Source organism: Punica granatum, chromosome 1, assembly GCF_007655135.1.
Source record: "Punica granatum isolate Tunisia-2019 chromosome 1, ASM765513v2, whole genome shotgun sequence".
NCBI lineage: Eukaryota > Viridiplantae > Streptophyta > Magnoliopsida > Myrtales > Lythraceae > Punica > Punica granatum.
This window is the reverse complement of record NC_045127.1, coordinates 47,894,553-47,908,118: the sequence shown is the minus strand read 5'-3', so window position 1 is coordinate 47,908,118 and position 13,566 is coordinate 47,894,553. Positions and strand designations below refer to the sequence as shown.

At 40.2% G+C, this 13,566-nt stretch overlaps 1 protein-coding gene across 2 annotated transcripts; it reads right to left on the bottom strand.

Moving 5' to 3' along the window:
* Window positions 1-931: 931 nt before the first annotated feature.
* LOC116188819 (homogentisate phytyltransferase 1, chloroplastic-like) lies at window positions 932-4,658 on the bottom strand. Of its 2 annotated transcripts, XM_031518293.1 has the most exons (12): window positions 4,457-4,658; window positions 4,244-4,344; window positions 4,075-4,158; window positions 3,866-3,940; window positions 3,495-3,578; window positions 3,293-3,382; window positions 2,796-2,897; window positions 2,582-2,677; window positions 2,221-2,292; window positions 2,042-2,137; window positions 1,836-1,940; window positions 932-1,482 (listed from the first exon to the last, which is right to left on the bottom strand). In XM_031518293.1, exons 1-12 carry the CDS (start codon window positions 4,509-4,511, stop codon window positions 1,441-1,443), a joined length of 1,002 nt encoding a protein of 333 aa, XP_031374153.1. In that variant the 5' UTR covers window positions 4,512-4,658; the 3' UTR covers window positions 932-1,440. The 2 variants fall into 2 exon arrangements, with proteins under 2 accessions (XP_031374153.1, XP_031374149.1); XM_031518289.1 differs by having other exon boundaries at window positions 4,244-4,658.
* Window positions 4,659-13,566: the final 8,908 nt, after the last annotated feature.

Genomic DNA, 13,566 nt, shown 5'->3' with positions numbered 1-13,566 from the left:
GCTCAACTTTCAATCTCATAATAAAATCGTTCTCACATGTACCCTCTATAAGTGAATGATTCATGCCCTCCAAATGAAATGAGCCTATCCAAACGGTGTCGGTCTGATTGATTCTGTTCAATATCTCTGGACAAAGTTGGTCTCGTCCAATGGGCCCTCCATTATCCTTTACGACCTAAAGCAAAGTCCAGAAGGCGGGCCTGTGTTGAGTTTCTGGGTAATGCTCTAGTGACCCTTGGTAAGTTTTTGGATAATACTTTATCACAATTTATATTATTATTGGCTTTCGGTTAAAAAGGGGATTCACGAGTCTAGGAGATGATAGATAGATAGAAGGGTAATAAAGGGTACGAGGTGTCCCACTGGTGAGAATCGAACTCAGGATCTCTGAATCTCAGGTTAAGAGGGAGACACCTTTGCACCAAACCGCCCTTTTCCCTTTCTTCTTCTACTACTTCTGTTACTACACTTATTATTATTACTATTATTGTGATTATGGAACTACTGCCTCTTTTTTGTCCTATCACAACTTATTAGTTTCCTAGCTGGATCATTGGTGCATAGGCGATGGCAATCGAGTTTCCATAGCTTAGGGATCGAGATAGAATGCCCAGCCTTCTATTACCGTTGCCTAGGCTGGGGATTGTGACTAAGAATGCCTGCAATCAGGGCTAGATCTCAGGTTAGCTAGTGAAAGATGCACTTGCATAGGTGAAATTTTTCTCAAATTCATTCAAATAAGTTTGGTTAGTGGTTTAATCAGAAACTAAGCAAGGGGTGCTTTGGAAATGGAAAAAGCTAGTATATTTTCTTCCCCTACTAAAGGAGGCCTATAATATGTGAAATTTCATCAGTGATGATCGAATCAGTTTGCTTTTAGTTTCAGCTAGAAATTATTGTACCACTGCATGGTACTACTTTATATTCTCAAATTCTTTGATAAGCAGGTAAAAGTATAAATCGGCACTTCAGTAGGAATATACTGTACATCAATTAGAAGCAACTAACAAATAATACCAATCATAGAATTTACGGTGTTTTTCAAGGGCTGGATTGATGCATTAAAGCTTGATTTCGGTTCAAGGAGAGGATTCGATTTGCAAAGCAAGATAGTTTGTTCGCATCTTCAGGATAACTATTTCACCGTAAGTTCAATTTAAACTTCCCTTGACTGAAATTTCACAATAGAAAATTGTACCGTGCATCTTCAACGAGATGAAATATGTCATCAGCAAAAGAAAGAAAGTTAAGAAAAAAGATGAAACATGTGTTCTCCATACACACACGCACGCGCTTTCTTTGGACCACATTTCAGCAAAAGAAAGATAGTTAAGAAAAAACATGAAACATGTGTTCTCCATACACACACGCACGCGCTTTCTTTGGACCACATTTCTGAATTTGACATGGTTCTAGAATGAATGTTCTGATCCTTCTTACTCACCTGACAAACGGTATCAACAAGTACTCTGCATAAAATAACTGCACAACAGAAAAAACAGATAAAAATTAATTAGTATTGAATAGGGAAAAGAAAAAGAAAAAAGAATCGAGAAACTGATTCCGGCCTAAACATAGAAATCTAAGAGTAGCCCTTCCGTTTTATAACAGCCTAAAATCTTTGTTTTTTTTTTATTAGATCAGACAATCTCTGTCATCTCTTGCTATAACTGGTAGATCTTGTTTATCTCAGTTTAACAAGTATGAGAAGGCATAATTGGTAAATTCAATAGAAAAAATTATTATTGTTTTACTATCAAGAACACGACAGAGTATTCAAAACTGGGTAATCGGCCAGAAATTGCTCGCACTGCTTCTGGTCATAGGCAAGTCACCTTCCAAATAAACATGTAGAAGGAAGTTATTGCGGCCTTGCTCTTGAGATCTAGAGACTTGGCCCGTGCCCACAGTGTGGTGGCCAATACAGCATGACCCAAAACCTAAATCAGGTCAATAAGGAGAGCAAATCACATTAACAGCATGATCTAATTAACGTAAAGGACACAAAGAAAGGAAAAATAAGACCAGAATAGTCTATTACCGTGATAACTTTGTTCCAAAGACCGGGAGATATTGACCCTACAAGAATGGCAACAACATAAGCCATTTCGAGGAGTGATATGCATATCCAAAACACCTGCCAAGAACAAGCCGATACTTAGAAAGCAATAAGCTAATAGAAGAGTTGAATTTAATCAACTGCGTGCATAGAATACGAACCCGCTTTTGCCCCATACGTACAGTGAAAGACTGGATTCCGAATAATTTATCTCCATCAATGTCGGGGATATCCTGCAAAGGTTCCAATTAAACGGTAAAACACCTCGAGCTATTCTTCAATAGCTGAAACTTGTATAGATTACAAAGTCTAAAGAACGGTGTGAAGCATTTAAGAATGCTACTTGGTTTCCAAAGAACTATTCCCAGTTTTCCAGTCTCCCCTGTTATCTTCAAAGTAGAGACAATAAGGAAAATATATGCTAGATTGCTCCTTTCAGAGTTTTGTACCTCAGAAAATCTCGTAACGTGCATAGTCCTTAAGAATTTCAAGTTTTGATGGTAGAAAGTCGAATTTTTCTACCTTAAATAATGCGATAACAATAGAGAAGAAGGTCATGACTGCAGTGGCCAATATCAACGAGCGCGGAAAGACAACTGGTCTCTCGTACACGTGAATCTGAGATAGATCGTTATCCTTATTAACAACCTATGGAGTTAGCTAATAATCATACAAAGACATACAATGGAAAAGAAATCCAACACTTCAAGAGCAGAGAAGATCAATCTAGAAAAACCTGCATGTTCAGGAAATATGCTGTTGGGTTGCTCAGGGCCCGAACAATTAGAATGCACATTGCAGCGGCAACTGGAGATCTTTTCCATCTCAGTAGTGGAAACTGAAATATGACATTATCTTCTCATGTTAAATTCCTTTAACTAGCATGCTTCCCCAATAATAATATTCGACAAACGTTGTGGTCAACCAGACCACACCACCTTTGGAAGAATTAACCACTTAACATGGTCATGGACTCAGAGCACAAGTTCTTGTTTCGAGCCTCGATAAGCTCCTTTTCTGATTATTTATTTTTCGATCCTATATATTCGCCTTAACATGTCAGAACTGCTAAGTAAGATTGTTTCATGATATTTATTTATTATACTGTACCCCACATAACATAGATATTATTCAGCAAAAAAGAACGTAACATAAAAAATCAAAAGAGACTCAATAAAGGAGCCTGCTTGGAACATAAGTCGAGGAGATTTAAGCAGAGGTGCCCCTACTCACATTGATTGAATAAGCTGTGCCGAGCACAAAATGAACGAAAAGGGCCACGAACAAGGGCCATGAACCAACAACCCATCCGAGCCAAAAGCTCTGCAAGCAGATAGATGGTGATTAATTAAATTTGTTCTTGCTTAAATTAGATGCTTTGCCTGAATTGTATTTTGCAAAGTGATAATTCAAAACAGAGTGTGCATCCTCATACCATAATCAAAGAAGATGTAACGATCATGGCACCAGTTCCAACAGAGTATTCTCCCGATGCCAATGGAAGATAGGGCTTATTGACCTGCACCGCAACCAAGTAAATTTCACGGAGAGCAAGTTTTATGAGTCAATCGAGACAGAGTCAAATTGTAGCAGCAAAATAGCCAATTGTTGAATATACACTAATTATTATGTTATCGCCATGTGCGTTACGTATTTTCCTTGCACTGCATACTCGTCCTTGTACTTTAAGAAAAGTAATCTAAATGCATTTTTCATGGGAATAGAGGCCATCCTCCCAAACCGTACAGAGCCAACTAATATCAAAAGCGAGTGAGACTAACTTAAGAAATGCACAAGTTTGCTGACCTTGTCTATGTCAATGTCGGTCAATTGATTCAAACCAACGACATATGTATTCATCAGGAGGGCAGCAATAACCGCCTGAAAATTAGCAGCCCAAGAGTGTTCAAGGAAAAACAAAGAAAAAAAAGAAGAAGAAGAAGAAGAAAAGACTGATTTGTAGGTAACAATAATTAGGCGTATGTTCAGAGTTGTGTACATGTTTTTGGAATTACCTGCAATAATGTAGTGAAGAACAAGGGATTTAAATCGGACATCTTCTCTACCGCAAGAAGAGAAACAGAGATGATGCTGAACACCTGTTCAGATAAATTAGCCTCAGTGAGTTCTCCAACGCATCTCTGAAAACTCTCCTGAAAATTTGTAACTGTTTTGAGACTTAACTGTGCCTATGACAGTGTGCGGCCGAGAAAACTGGTAAATGGAATTCCATGGGTTATTAGTTTTGTAATTAGCCCCAGTATGGCCTCTCCGGATTCTTTCTCCTGCCAAAAAGACACAAATTATGCGTACAACGCACAAACAATATACCCAGCATTGGGTTTCTTCACCAAAAAAAAAGAAAAAAAAATGAGCCTGGAGAAGTGGCATATATACCTGTGGAAAGTGGAGAAGGTGTACGAGGAAAAGAACGCTGAAGTAGAGACGCCATTTTCCAATGAGACCGCACGGTAGAGCAGCAGAGCAGATCAGCTGGGACCAGACAACCGCAGTTTTTCCTTCTTCCCTTGCAGGGTCTCGGTTAGAGGGTTTTTATATTGAGAGTGGACACTACTAATTGCTATGCTGTGCCTGAAACTTGCAAGTATTCTTCTTCGGGAGACTGCTTTCACGTACGTGTACGTATATATTATGGAGTGATTCCTCCCTACACCTTTCCTTATAAGTGCAACACTCTTACCAAAGAGATACATTAGACAATGGAAAGAATTGATTATGCCACTGTACTCCTTCTGGTTCGGAAACTTCTGATTGACATTGCGCCAATATGGGGAGGAAAAATTATAGGAAAAAAAATTAATCCAAAATCTCGAGATTTTTTTGGAGATTTTTGTTTCTAAAAGTAATTGTGATAAGACATTGCGCTTGCAATTATAGGGATGGAGCATATATGGTTACTCTCCCTCCCTTCTAACAAGTACCCTTCACAAGATCCGAAGAGATTGTTGATACTATTTACCCCTCAATCAATAGATTCTTGATAAAATGCTTTGCTTCAGACTGTGAATCAATATCACTTCTATGATTAATTTTCTTTTTTGGTTTTCCAGAAATTAAAAATCAAAAATAAAAAAGACCAACCTCTGCGCCCAGCCTAGCACGTTTGTTTCTGTTTTATGTGTTAATCTATATCTATACACTAGTATGATACCCAATGCTACGCACCAATACTATCATCTTATTTTTTATTATTTTAATAATATTTAATTTTATAATTTGATTAATAATAATTTTTGAAATTTAATAAACTTATAGTGATAAACTCATCATTGTTCATGGTTGACTTGTATTTACTGTTAAGAAATCGTTCTATTATTTAATTATTAATTGAATTTTCATAGCAAAATTACAAAAAACAAAGAGAAATAAAATTAATTTTGATTCCCTTGCATCAAAATTAATTTTGATTCCTTGGGGAACCCAGAGAATGGATGGTTCCCCATATGGGGGAAGCGATTCCCCCGTACAGGGGAGTCGGAAATCGATTTTCCTTAAACAAACATCGACAATTCAAATGATACCATTCTGATTCAGATTCCCCTCTCAATTTTCATGAACCAAAGGGATAATCCTTACTTTCAATCCCAATTTTGGCTTCTCTGTGTCTTTCAGGTCGTTGGAGTCTCATTGGAGTTGCATTGCCTTGGAGCTTCACGAGACACCACTGAAGCAATTGCAATGGAGGTATCTTTCAACTCTTCATCTTTCCATTTCTTACATTAGCATTCTCAGTTTTTTTTCCCGTGCACTGATATTTGGAAAGATTAATAAACCCTGAAGAATTCAATCCGAGACTGGTCGGCTCACTAAGAGATAAAACTCTCGCAATTATCGATTTTTTTCATTCACAATATTCCAATTCAGGATTTTATTTAAGGAAAACAAGCGTCAAATCATTTGAACCAACCATATTGATTTAACATTCACAATTTTTAATTAATTAAGATAAACAATTTTCACATTCCTCTAATAAGTGAATTGGCGGACTCTGATGTATTGTATACTGGAGATTCTTCCCCATTACCTATTACCTCTTTTTTCAAAGGTCTCTCTATCACGTTGTACGTACTATATATATATATATATATATATATATAGACACACACACACTCACTTAGTTCCCTTCTATTTTCTTGTTATTATTGTTGGCCTTTTTCTAGGGAGGGTTTTTCCATCTCGTGAACGGGTAATTGAAGCTAAGTGAGTTCTCATGCTAATGACCAAGAAAGACGAAAGCCCCCAAAGCTATGGTTTTTCTACGAGGCCTGCTCCAAGTCCTCCTCTACTTGGCGAAGAGAGGTAAGTCGAGCCAAGATGGGAAGCTGCTACCAGGTCCAAGGCTGCTCCCTATGATTGGGAGCCTTCTCGAGCTCTTTGGGTCTCTACCCCAGAGTTCTCTAGCCAAGCTTGCCAGTGCCCATGGCCTGGTAATGCGCCTCAAGCTAGGTCTCACCACCACTGTGGTCATCTCCTCGACCCAATGAGAGATCCTCTAGACCCACGATGTCTCCTTCTCCAACCGCTTCATCCCAAATTCCATTACGGCAGTCGGTCATCATGAGCTGGGGTTGGCTTGGATCCCCGTCTCTCCACTCTGGAGGAACCTCCGTGTCACGACCCGAAATTTCGGCAGAACTTCCCCTAAATTTCGTCGATATCCCATATCACACAAACTATTCACTAGCATTCCATAGAACTTCACAACACAATCACCTGACATATCAAACTCTAGCAACATCACGGCTTTCACAAAACATCTTTAGACAATCTCAATAATCATCACATCTTCAGCAAACATATCAGACAAACAATATACAACAAAATTAGTTAATATAACCATAGAATCTCATTTCCTAGCGACAAGTCAGGACGTTCAGGCCCCTTTTTCTATTTCGCCGGGTCCAGCGGTCATTCGTGCCCCACTTTCTATTCCGCGCCGGGTCCAGCGGTCATTTGTGCCCCGCTTTCTATTCCGCCAAGTCCAGGGGCCATTTGTGCTCCGCTTCCTATTTTGCGCGGGTCCAACTGCCATTTGTGCCCCGCTTTCTATTCCGCCGGGTCCAGCGGCCATTTGTGCGGGTCCAGCGGCCCCAAGGCTATAGTTAGACAACAATGCGAGCATAATCCATCGCAACCACGCCATCTCACCTCATATATCATCATACACAAACACAATCTCAATCACATTACAATGACAGCATGTTATCATCACATATCTCATACACTATTAGTATACACAACCACACTGTATATCTCAAATCAAAATGGAACATAAAAGGCACTACCTCTCAAATCATTTCACACAACATAGCAAGATCGATTTCTTAATCTAACTATCACTATATTCTTCTTAAATAATTTATATAACTATAATACATCATTTTACAAGGGAATAGAGTACTCACATAGCATATAAATATATATATATATATGTCATTTCACAATGGAATGAAGTACTCACCAAACACCCAAAATGGTTAATCAAACTTGACCTTCAGGATGCACAATATCGATATCCTCAGCCCCTATCAATCATAAGCATAGTCTAGAAAATAACTTATATCTCATAAATCATTCTCTCCACTGGTCCTCATACCAAATCACACCACAGTGGCCTTAAAGGATCGAATAAATCTAAAATAGAATGCACTAATAGCATCAGCCGTTACATTTCCCATATACAGAATCCTCCTCTTAGAAATTTTATATCCTAGCATATTTCATAAGTTATAGTTTATCAACCTTAAATACCTTATATAAACTAGGTACTATCTTAGAATATTGATAACTAAAACTAGGTACAATGGGTTTAGTGACCACATCCAAATACACAGAGAAAAAAAAATAGCAAATCATCCTCTACCAGCCTCACCAACTCCTGGATATCTAGCTCTTCGCACTTCCATTACTCCATCTCACAATTCAGTAAAGCACATACGAACAACTTTAATGGAAAATCAACTCTCAGTACAACTACTAATCAACCAGAACTGGGTAAATATAAGTATATTCCAGCACCATTAACTTATCCTAGCTTAGTTCACTGAACATTTAAATGAGCTAGTCTAAGCTAATCCATCGATTTCTCTAATTTATTCATCCAACTAATCCGTTATTTCATATTCCATAGTAAAGGCATAATCAAATAAATGAAGCTCAATCAAGAAGAATGTTATAACTCATCCCCCCCCCCCCCCCCCCCCCCCAAATGGCTTCCTACCTCGAGCCCTTTACACTCTTCACTTGCCTTGTTCTATTCACCTCTCTTTATCAAAGAAATATGAACCAGATTCAGCTAAACTGGCCACTTAAAGCAAACCGATATATATCATGATATAAATAAATACTTCACTCCATGTGTGAATATATGCAATCAACATCACTTGTTAACACCGCATTTGACTCAACTAAGCAAGATTTAATCAACTAAAAATGTAAAATATTAGTCCAAACGTTCGAAAAATAACATCTCTAACTTGAGAAGAAAGAAATCGACTTAACAAACACCAAAATCAGATATGACCAGCAAGGAAAATCGAGCTTAAAGAGACATGAAAGTGGTCAGTTTTGGACTCGAGGGAGGAAAATTCGATAAACCCACACATTAGGAAAATATGACAGTTAATATCGCTATTTCAGAAAAATCCCGAAAATTTATCTAAAATAGTATATTCAAACATGAATTTGTACGAACAAAAATACTGCAATCCGATGTCTGAGCAAGCCTGACGAGCCTCCCGAAGTTGCTGGTGCGGGCTGTTACAGAACAGACCCGGGCTGTGCGATGGCCCAACTTCAGAAGTTCGGCTCTCTCTCTATATAACTCCGAATACCACAATCTTAGAGTCTCTGGAAAGCTTACAGTGTGGGCTATATTTTAGAAACAAACGGCGAGTCAAAACATGAAGAAGTCAGGTCAAAAATGCAGGTAGAAATTGACGTTTCGTTATAATTTTCAGAAATTGAAATCGCGATAACTTTCAAACCGTGTAACGAAATCCAATTCCGTAAAAAGCGCCACCATTCGAATGATCAGAGGAGCCTAACCATATCAAATTTTCGAACTAATAACATCTACACACCAGGCTGCCATTAATGAACCTCGACCGAGCTTTCTTCCCCAACCAACAAAACGAATAGGAAATTCACACCACATTCCTGAAATTGGTCGACAATCGAACCACAAAGCAAAGTCCAGCTCTTCCTTGCCATCTCGACACCTCTCTCTCTCCCTCTCTCTCTCTCTGTCTCTCTATCCCTTGCTCTGTTTCTTTTCCTCTCGATTTTTCCTAGCAAAACAGGACAAAGAAAGAAAAAGAGAGAACAAAAGAAATGGAAAGAATGAGGCGGTGGAATGGGCAGTCGCGTGGAGCCCATGCCTCTATTCCCTTTTCTTTTTCTTGTTCTTTTTTTTTCTTTTTTTTTCCTCCTGCCACATGTAAGCACATAAAAGTATATAATAAATATATATGTATATAAGCATATGTAAGTATATCTATAGGTATGCATGTTTTTCAAATGCCGGGTTTTACACTCCGGCAGATTGGCAGCGTGCACCTGTTTGGACCCAAGACCCTTGACTCAAACCAACACCTCCGTCTCCGGAAAATCCAGGTGTGAAATTAATAGAAAACGGATATATACGATCGAAAAAGCCTATATTACCTACCTTGTCTTATGAAATTGACATGTTTGGCACCTGGAACTCCTGGCTTATATTGAGAAGTGTAGTGAGACCAGAAGCTCGTTGAATATTGGCGAGGTGGCGAGCATTCAGGACTTCGCTGAACCTGTTAGGAAGCACAATTCTCTCCATGGACCTGGCGGATCACACCTCAGATTCATCCAAAGAATTCAAGGAGTTAGTTTCACAGATGATGGTGGAGGCAGGGAAACTGAACCTGGCGGACTACTTCCCACTGCTCAAGAGGTTGGATCCGCAGGGCGTAAAGCGGAGGATGAATGGTAACGGCAGGCGGATACTCAATGTTTACGGTACAATCATCAAAAATAGGCAGCAGGACAGGGAGGTGTCTGGTGTTGTCAGTAAGAATGATATGCTGGAAACATTTCTAGACCTTAGTGAACATAAAGAGAAGGGCTTAGATATTGTTCAAATCGAGCACTTTTTTTGGTCAGTGTGCTCACCCGAATTTCATCTCGTCGGGGCACGCATGCGCGCTCCTATACAACGCGGCTTGGGATTGTCCACCTTGCCGGGGACGCGAAGGACGCACGTGAGAATGAGTCGCCACTTGCCATTTTACGACCCAAAGGTCGAGAACCGGCAAGTTAACCGGGTCTAGGGGTACGGGGTACACCTAATTACTAAGGCATATGGTCTGCGAAACCCGAGGTTCCGAATACGGGGGTTCTGTTACATGCGAGTCTATATCTCGCATGCCCTATCGGTACTCTAGCTTGTCTAGGCTTGCCATTTTTAATTTAATTACCGCTTAATTAAGTTCCGCTCGTTTTACGCGTTTTGACACCGTAAATTCGAAAAAACCCTCCAACCATCCACTCTCCGACCGGGATTCTTACATGAATAAATGTACAACATAAATCCTTACATTGTCCTCTCAAATAAATAAACTACAAATTACAACAACTGAATCCCGGTCGGTTCGCGTTCGGTTATTATTCCACTCGTGCTCACCGTGTGGTTTCAAAAGACTGGAATTGAAATTAAGATACGCGCTCAGTGTTAAGGGATTGGACCCCGTGATCTACGGTTGGGGCGTTGGACCCTCTATGGATCGTATCATAAAGGATCAGGCTCGATCCGCATAACAAACAAGTGCAATAATGTAACAAAATAGGCACAAATAAACAAACAATGGGGTTTTGTTATTACCGAATTTACGTGAATTAACCGATTATTAACCGGGTATCTTGGCATGCAAATCCTACCCTAAAACAGACAAAGTGGGTGCAAGATTTGAATCAATCAGGGATCGCCTCGGGAAGGTATTTCGCATTTGGCATTATTTTCCGAGGACCTGACGTACGTGACGTCTGTTGTCAAGTCTTGTGTTTGTAGGTGGCTTTTAGGATTGTTCTATGTTGTGACACTACGGTTGTTACAGGTTATTACAGAACATGAATTTCACCCGTAAACCCTATAACCTAGTACCTAACCCGCTATTGTCCGTTTTTGTCTTAAACGAGTACACAATTAGTCTAGTATTTGTATTTTGAGCCAATTCACCGGAACTAACTACCCGAGACTATGCTAGAATAATAAAAACTCATCGGTCGGATAGAGCGGGCTATGCAGATGAAGCTGCGCCTAAACAGATAGCTCATCCCTATCCTGACACCGTAGTGTTTCTGTTATTCTAACCCTAGGGGTGTCGCTAAACTACAAATAGACGACTTTGCCCTTGAAGTGAAAATTATTTTTCGGAAAAGAGTGACTACGCGGTGCGGGCCACCTCGACCTGTGACCGGCGCTAACTGGTCCCTTGGACCTTCCAGGGTTGTCAAGAATCCTAAAGAGCCAAAAGATCGGTTAATCTATCCGGAAGCGATCTAAGAAGAACTTCCACGTCCTGACCTGAGTTTCCTGAAATTAGGTGAGGCCTCGAGTCAAGACGCGCAAGTCCTTCACATCCATGTCACATCGAGCCACGTGTCTCGGGTTTTATAAAATTTGTAAGTTTTGAAAAGGGCACCAACGCATGTTTGCAACCTATCGACGCGTGTTACCGGTTTATTACCAATTCGTGCAAAATTATTAGGGCCAAGTGAGTTAATTAATCGCATGAACGTCCCAATTACCCCGTTAGTGGAATTATTGATTAAATTAATTAATGTTTTGCCAAATGCTCTAAATATGCGGGTTTCAGACCGTCGAGCCGATCATTGATGGACCGTCCGATGCGAATCATAATTCCCGACCACCTTGGGATTTAAAAGTTAATTTTAGGTCGAGTTTGCATGATTAAGCCGATTCATGTGAGGTTTCGATTAAAACGAGAAAATAAAACGTTTAAACACGGATCAAGAGCACATTATCATGTCAAGCACGACAAACATACAAATTTACAAAATCGGTGCCGCCATGATCATGATAAACACATACAAGCATACACAAACATAACATTAACGAAATTCATAAAACGGCACCGACTTATGAAAGTAAAAAAATCATGCAAAGAGCACGTATTATCATGTTGTATACATATAATTGCAGAAACAAAGTATTTAAACGGGGCACACATATTGTCGGTCGGAGATCCAAGTAGGAAAGGGTTGGGTATCTTTTAAAAAAAGTTCAGGGACTGATTTGAATAATTTTAAAAGAACAGGGACTGATTTGAAAATTCGGATAAAGTTCAGGGGACTGATTTGAAAATTCGGATAAAGTTCAGGGGACTGATTTGAAAATTCGGATAAAGTTCAGGGGACTGATTTGAAAATTCGGAAAAATTGGGGACTGCGTAAGAATTACTGAAAATGTCCCAGGACTTGTTTGAAACGAATTTGAAAGTTCGGGCTGATCTGAAAAGTGAAAAAAAGGCCCCAAGGACTGAACTGAAACAATATGAAAAGTTCCCGGAACTGGTTTAGGAATCCTGAAAAATTCAGGGACTGATTGGAAAATGGCAAAAATGGCTGGGACTTGAATGAAACGAATTTTAAAATTCGGGACAGATCTGAAAAGGGTGGAAAATAGCCCTGGGACTAAACTGAAACAACTTGAAAAGTTCTTTGGAGTGGTTGGAAAATCCTGGAAAATTCAAGGACTGATCTGGAAATATTAAAATGACCGGGACTTGACTGAAACGCATTTGAAAGTTAAGGGCTGATTTTTTTAAAAATGAAAAGGCGTACTCAGGACTGAAGCGAAACAAAACAGAAAGTTCATAAAATCGAGTTCGTGACAAATCCGACCACCCATGCAACCCAATAACGCTCATTTCACATCATATCCATTCAAGAAAATATTAATATTCAGAAATAGAGCCCTAAACATGCCACTAAGTCGAGGATTTACCTAGTTCGAGAAGTTGAGGGATGGTTCTGTAAAATAAAAAAAAAATTAGAAATCAAAACGTTGGGCGAGTTGGGCTGGGCTGAGACAAGCCGGACTGGGCCGAATGGGCCGCTGGATTTAGGGCTGGGCTGAATGGGCTGATCGGCCGCCGTTGGGCCTCACTGGACCGCGGCTAGTGGGCCGGACTGGATCGCGGCGGCTGGGCTAGGCTCCTGGGCACGGGCTAGGCCTCCGTGCGTCTATTCTGGCCGCTCACAGGTGACGCCTGTGCGACCCAAAAAAAGAAATCGATCCGGTTAGCTAAACCCGAAACACAGAGGGAGAAGGGAGGTCTGGGGGCGATTGGCGACGAGTCACGGCGACTTCCGACTCTCAGAAAGGGGCCACGTCTGAGCTATGGGAGAATCCGAGCCGTGAGAGAGAGTGCCGGGAGTTGTGAGCGTGGGAACTAAGGGCGAATGGGGGAGCTGGGGGGCAAGTGACC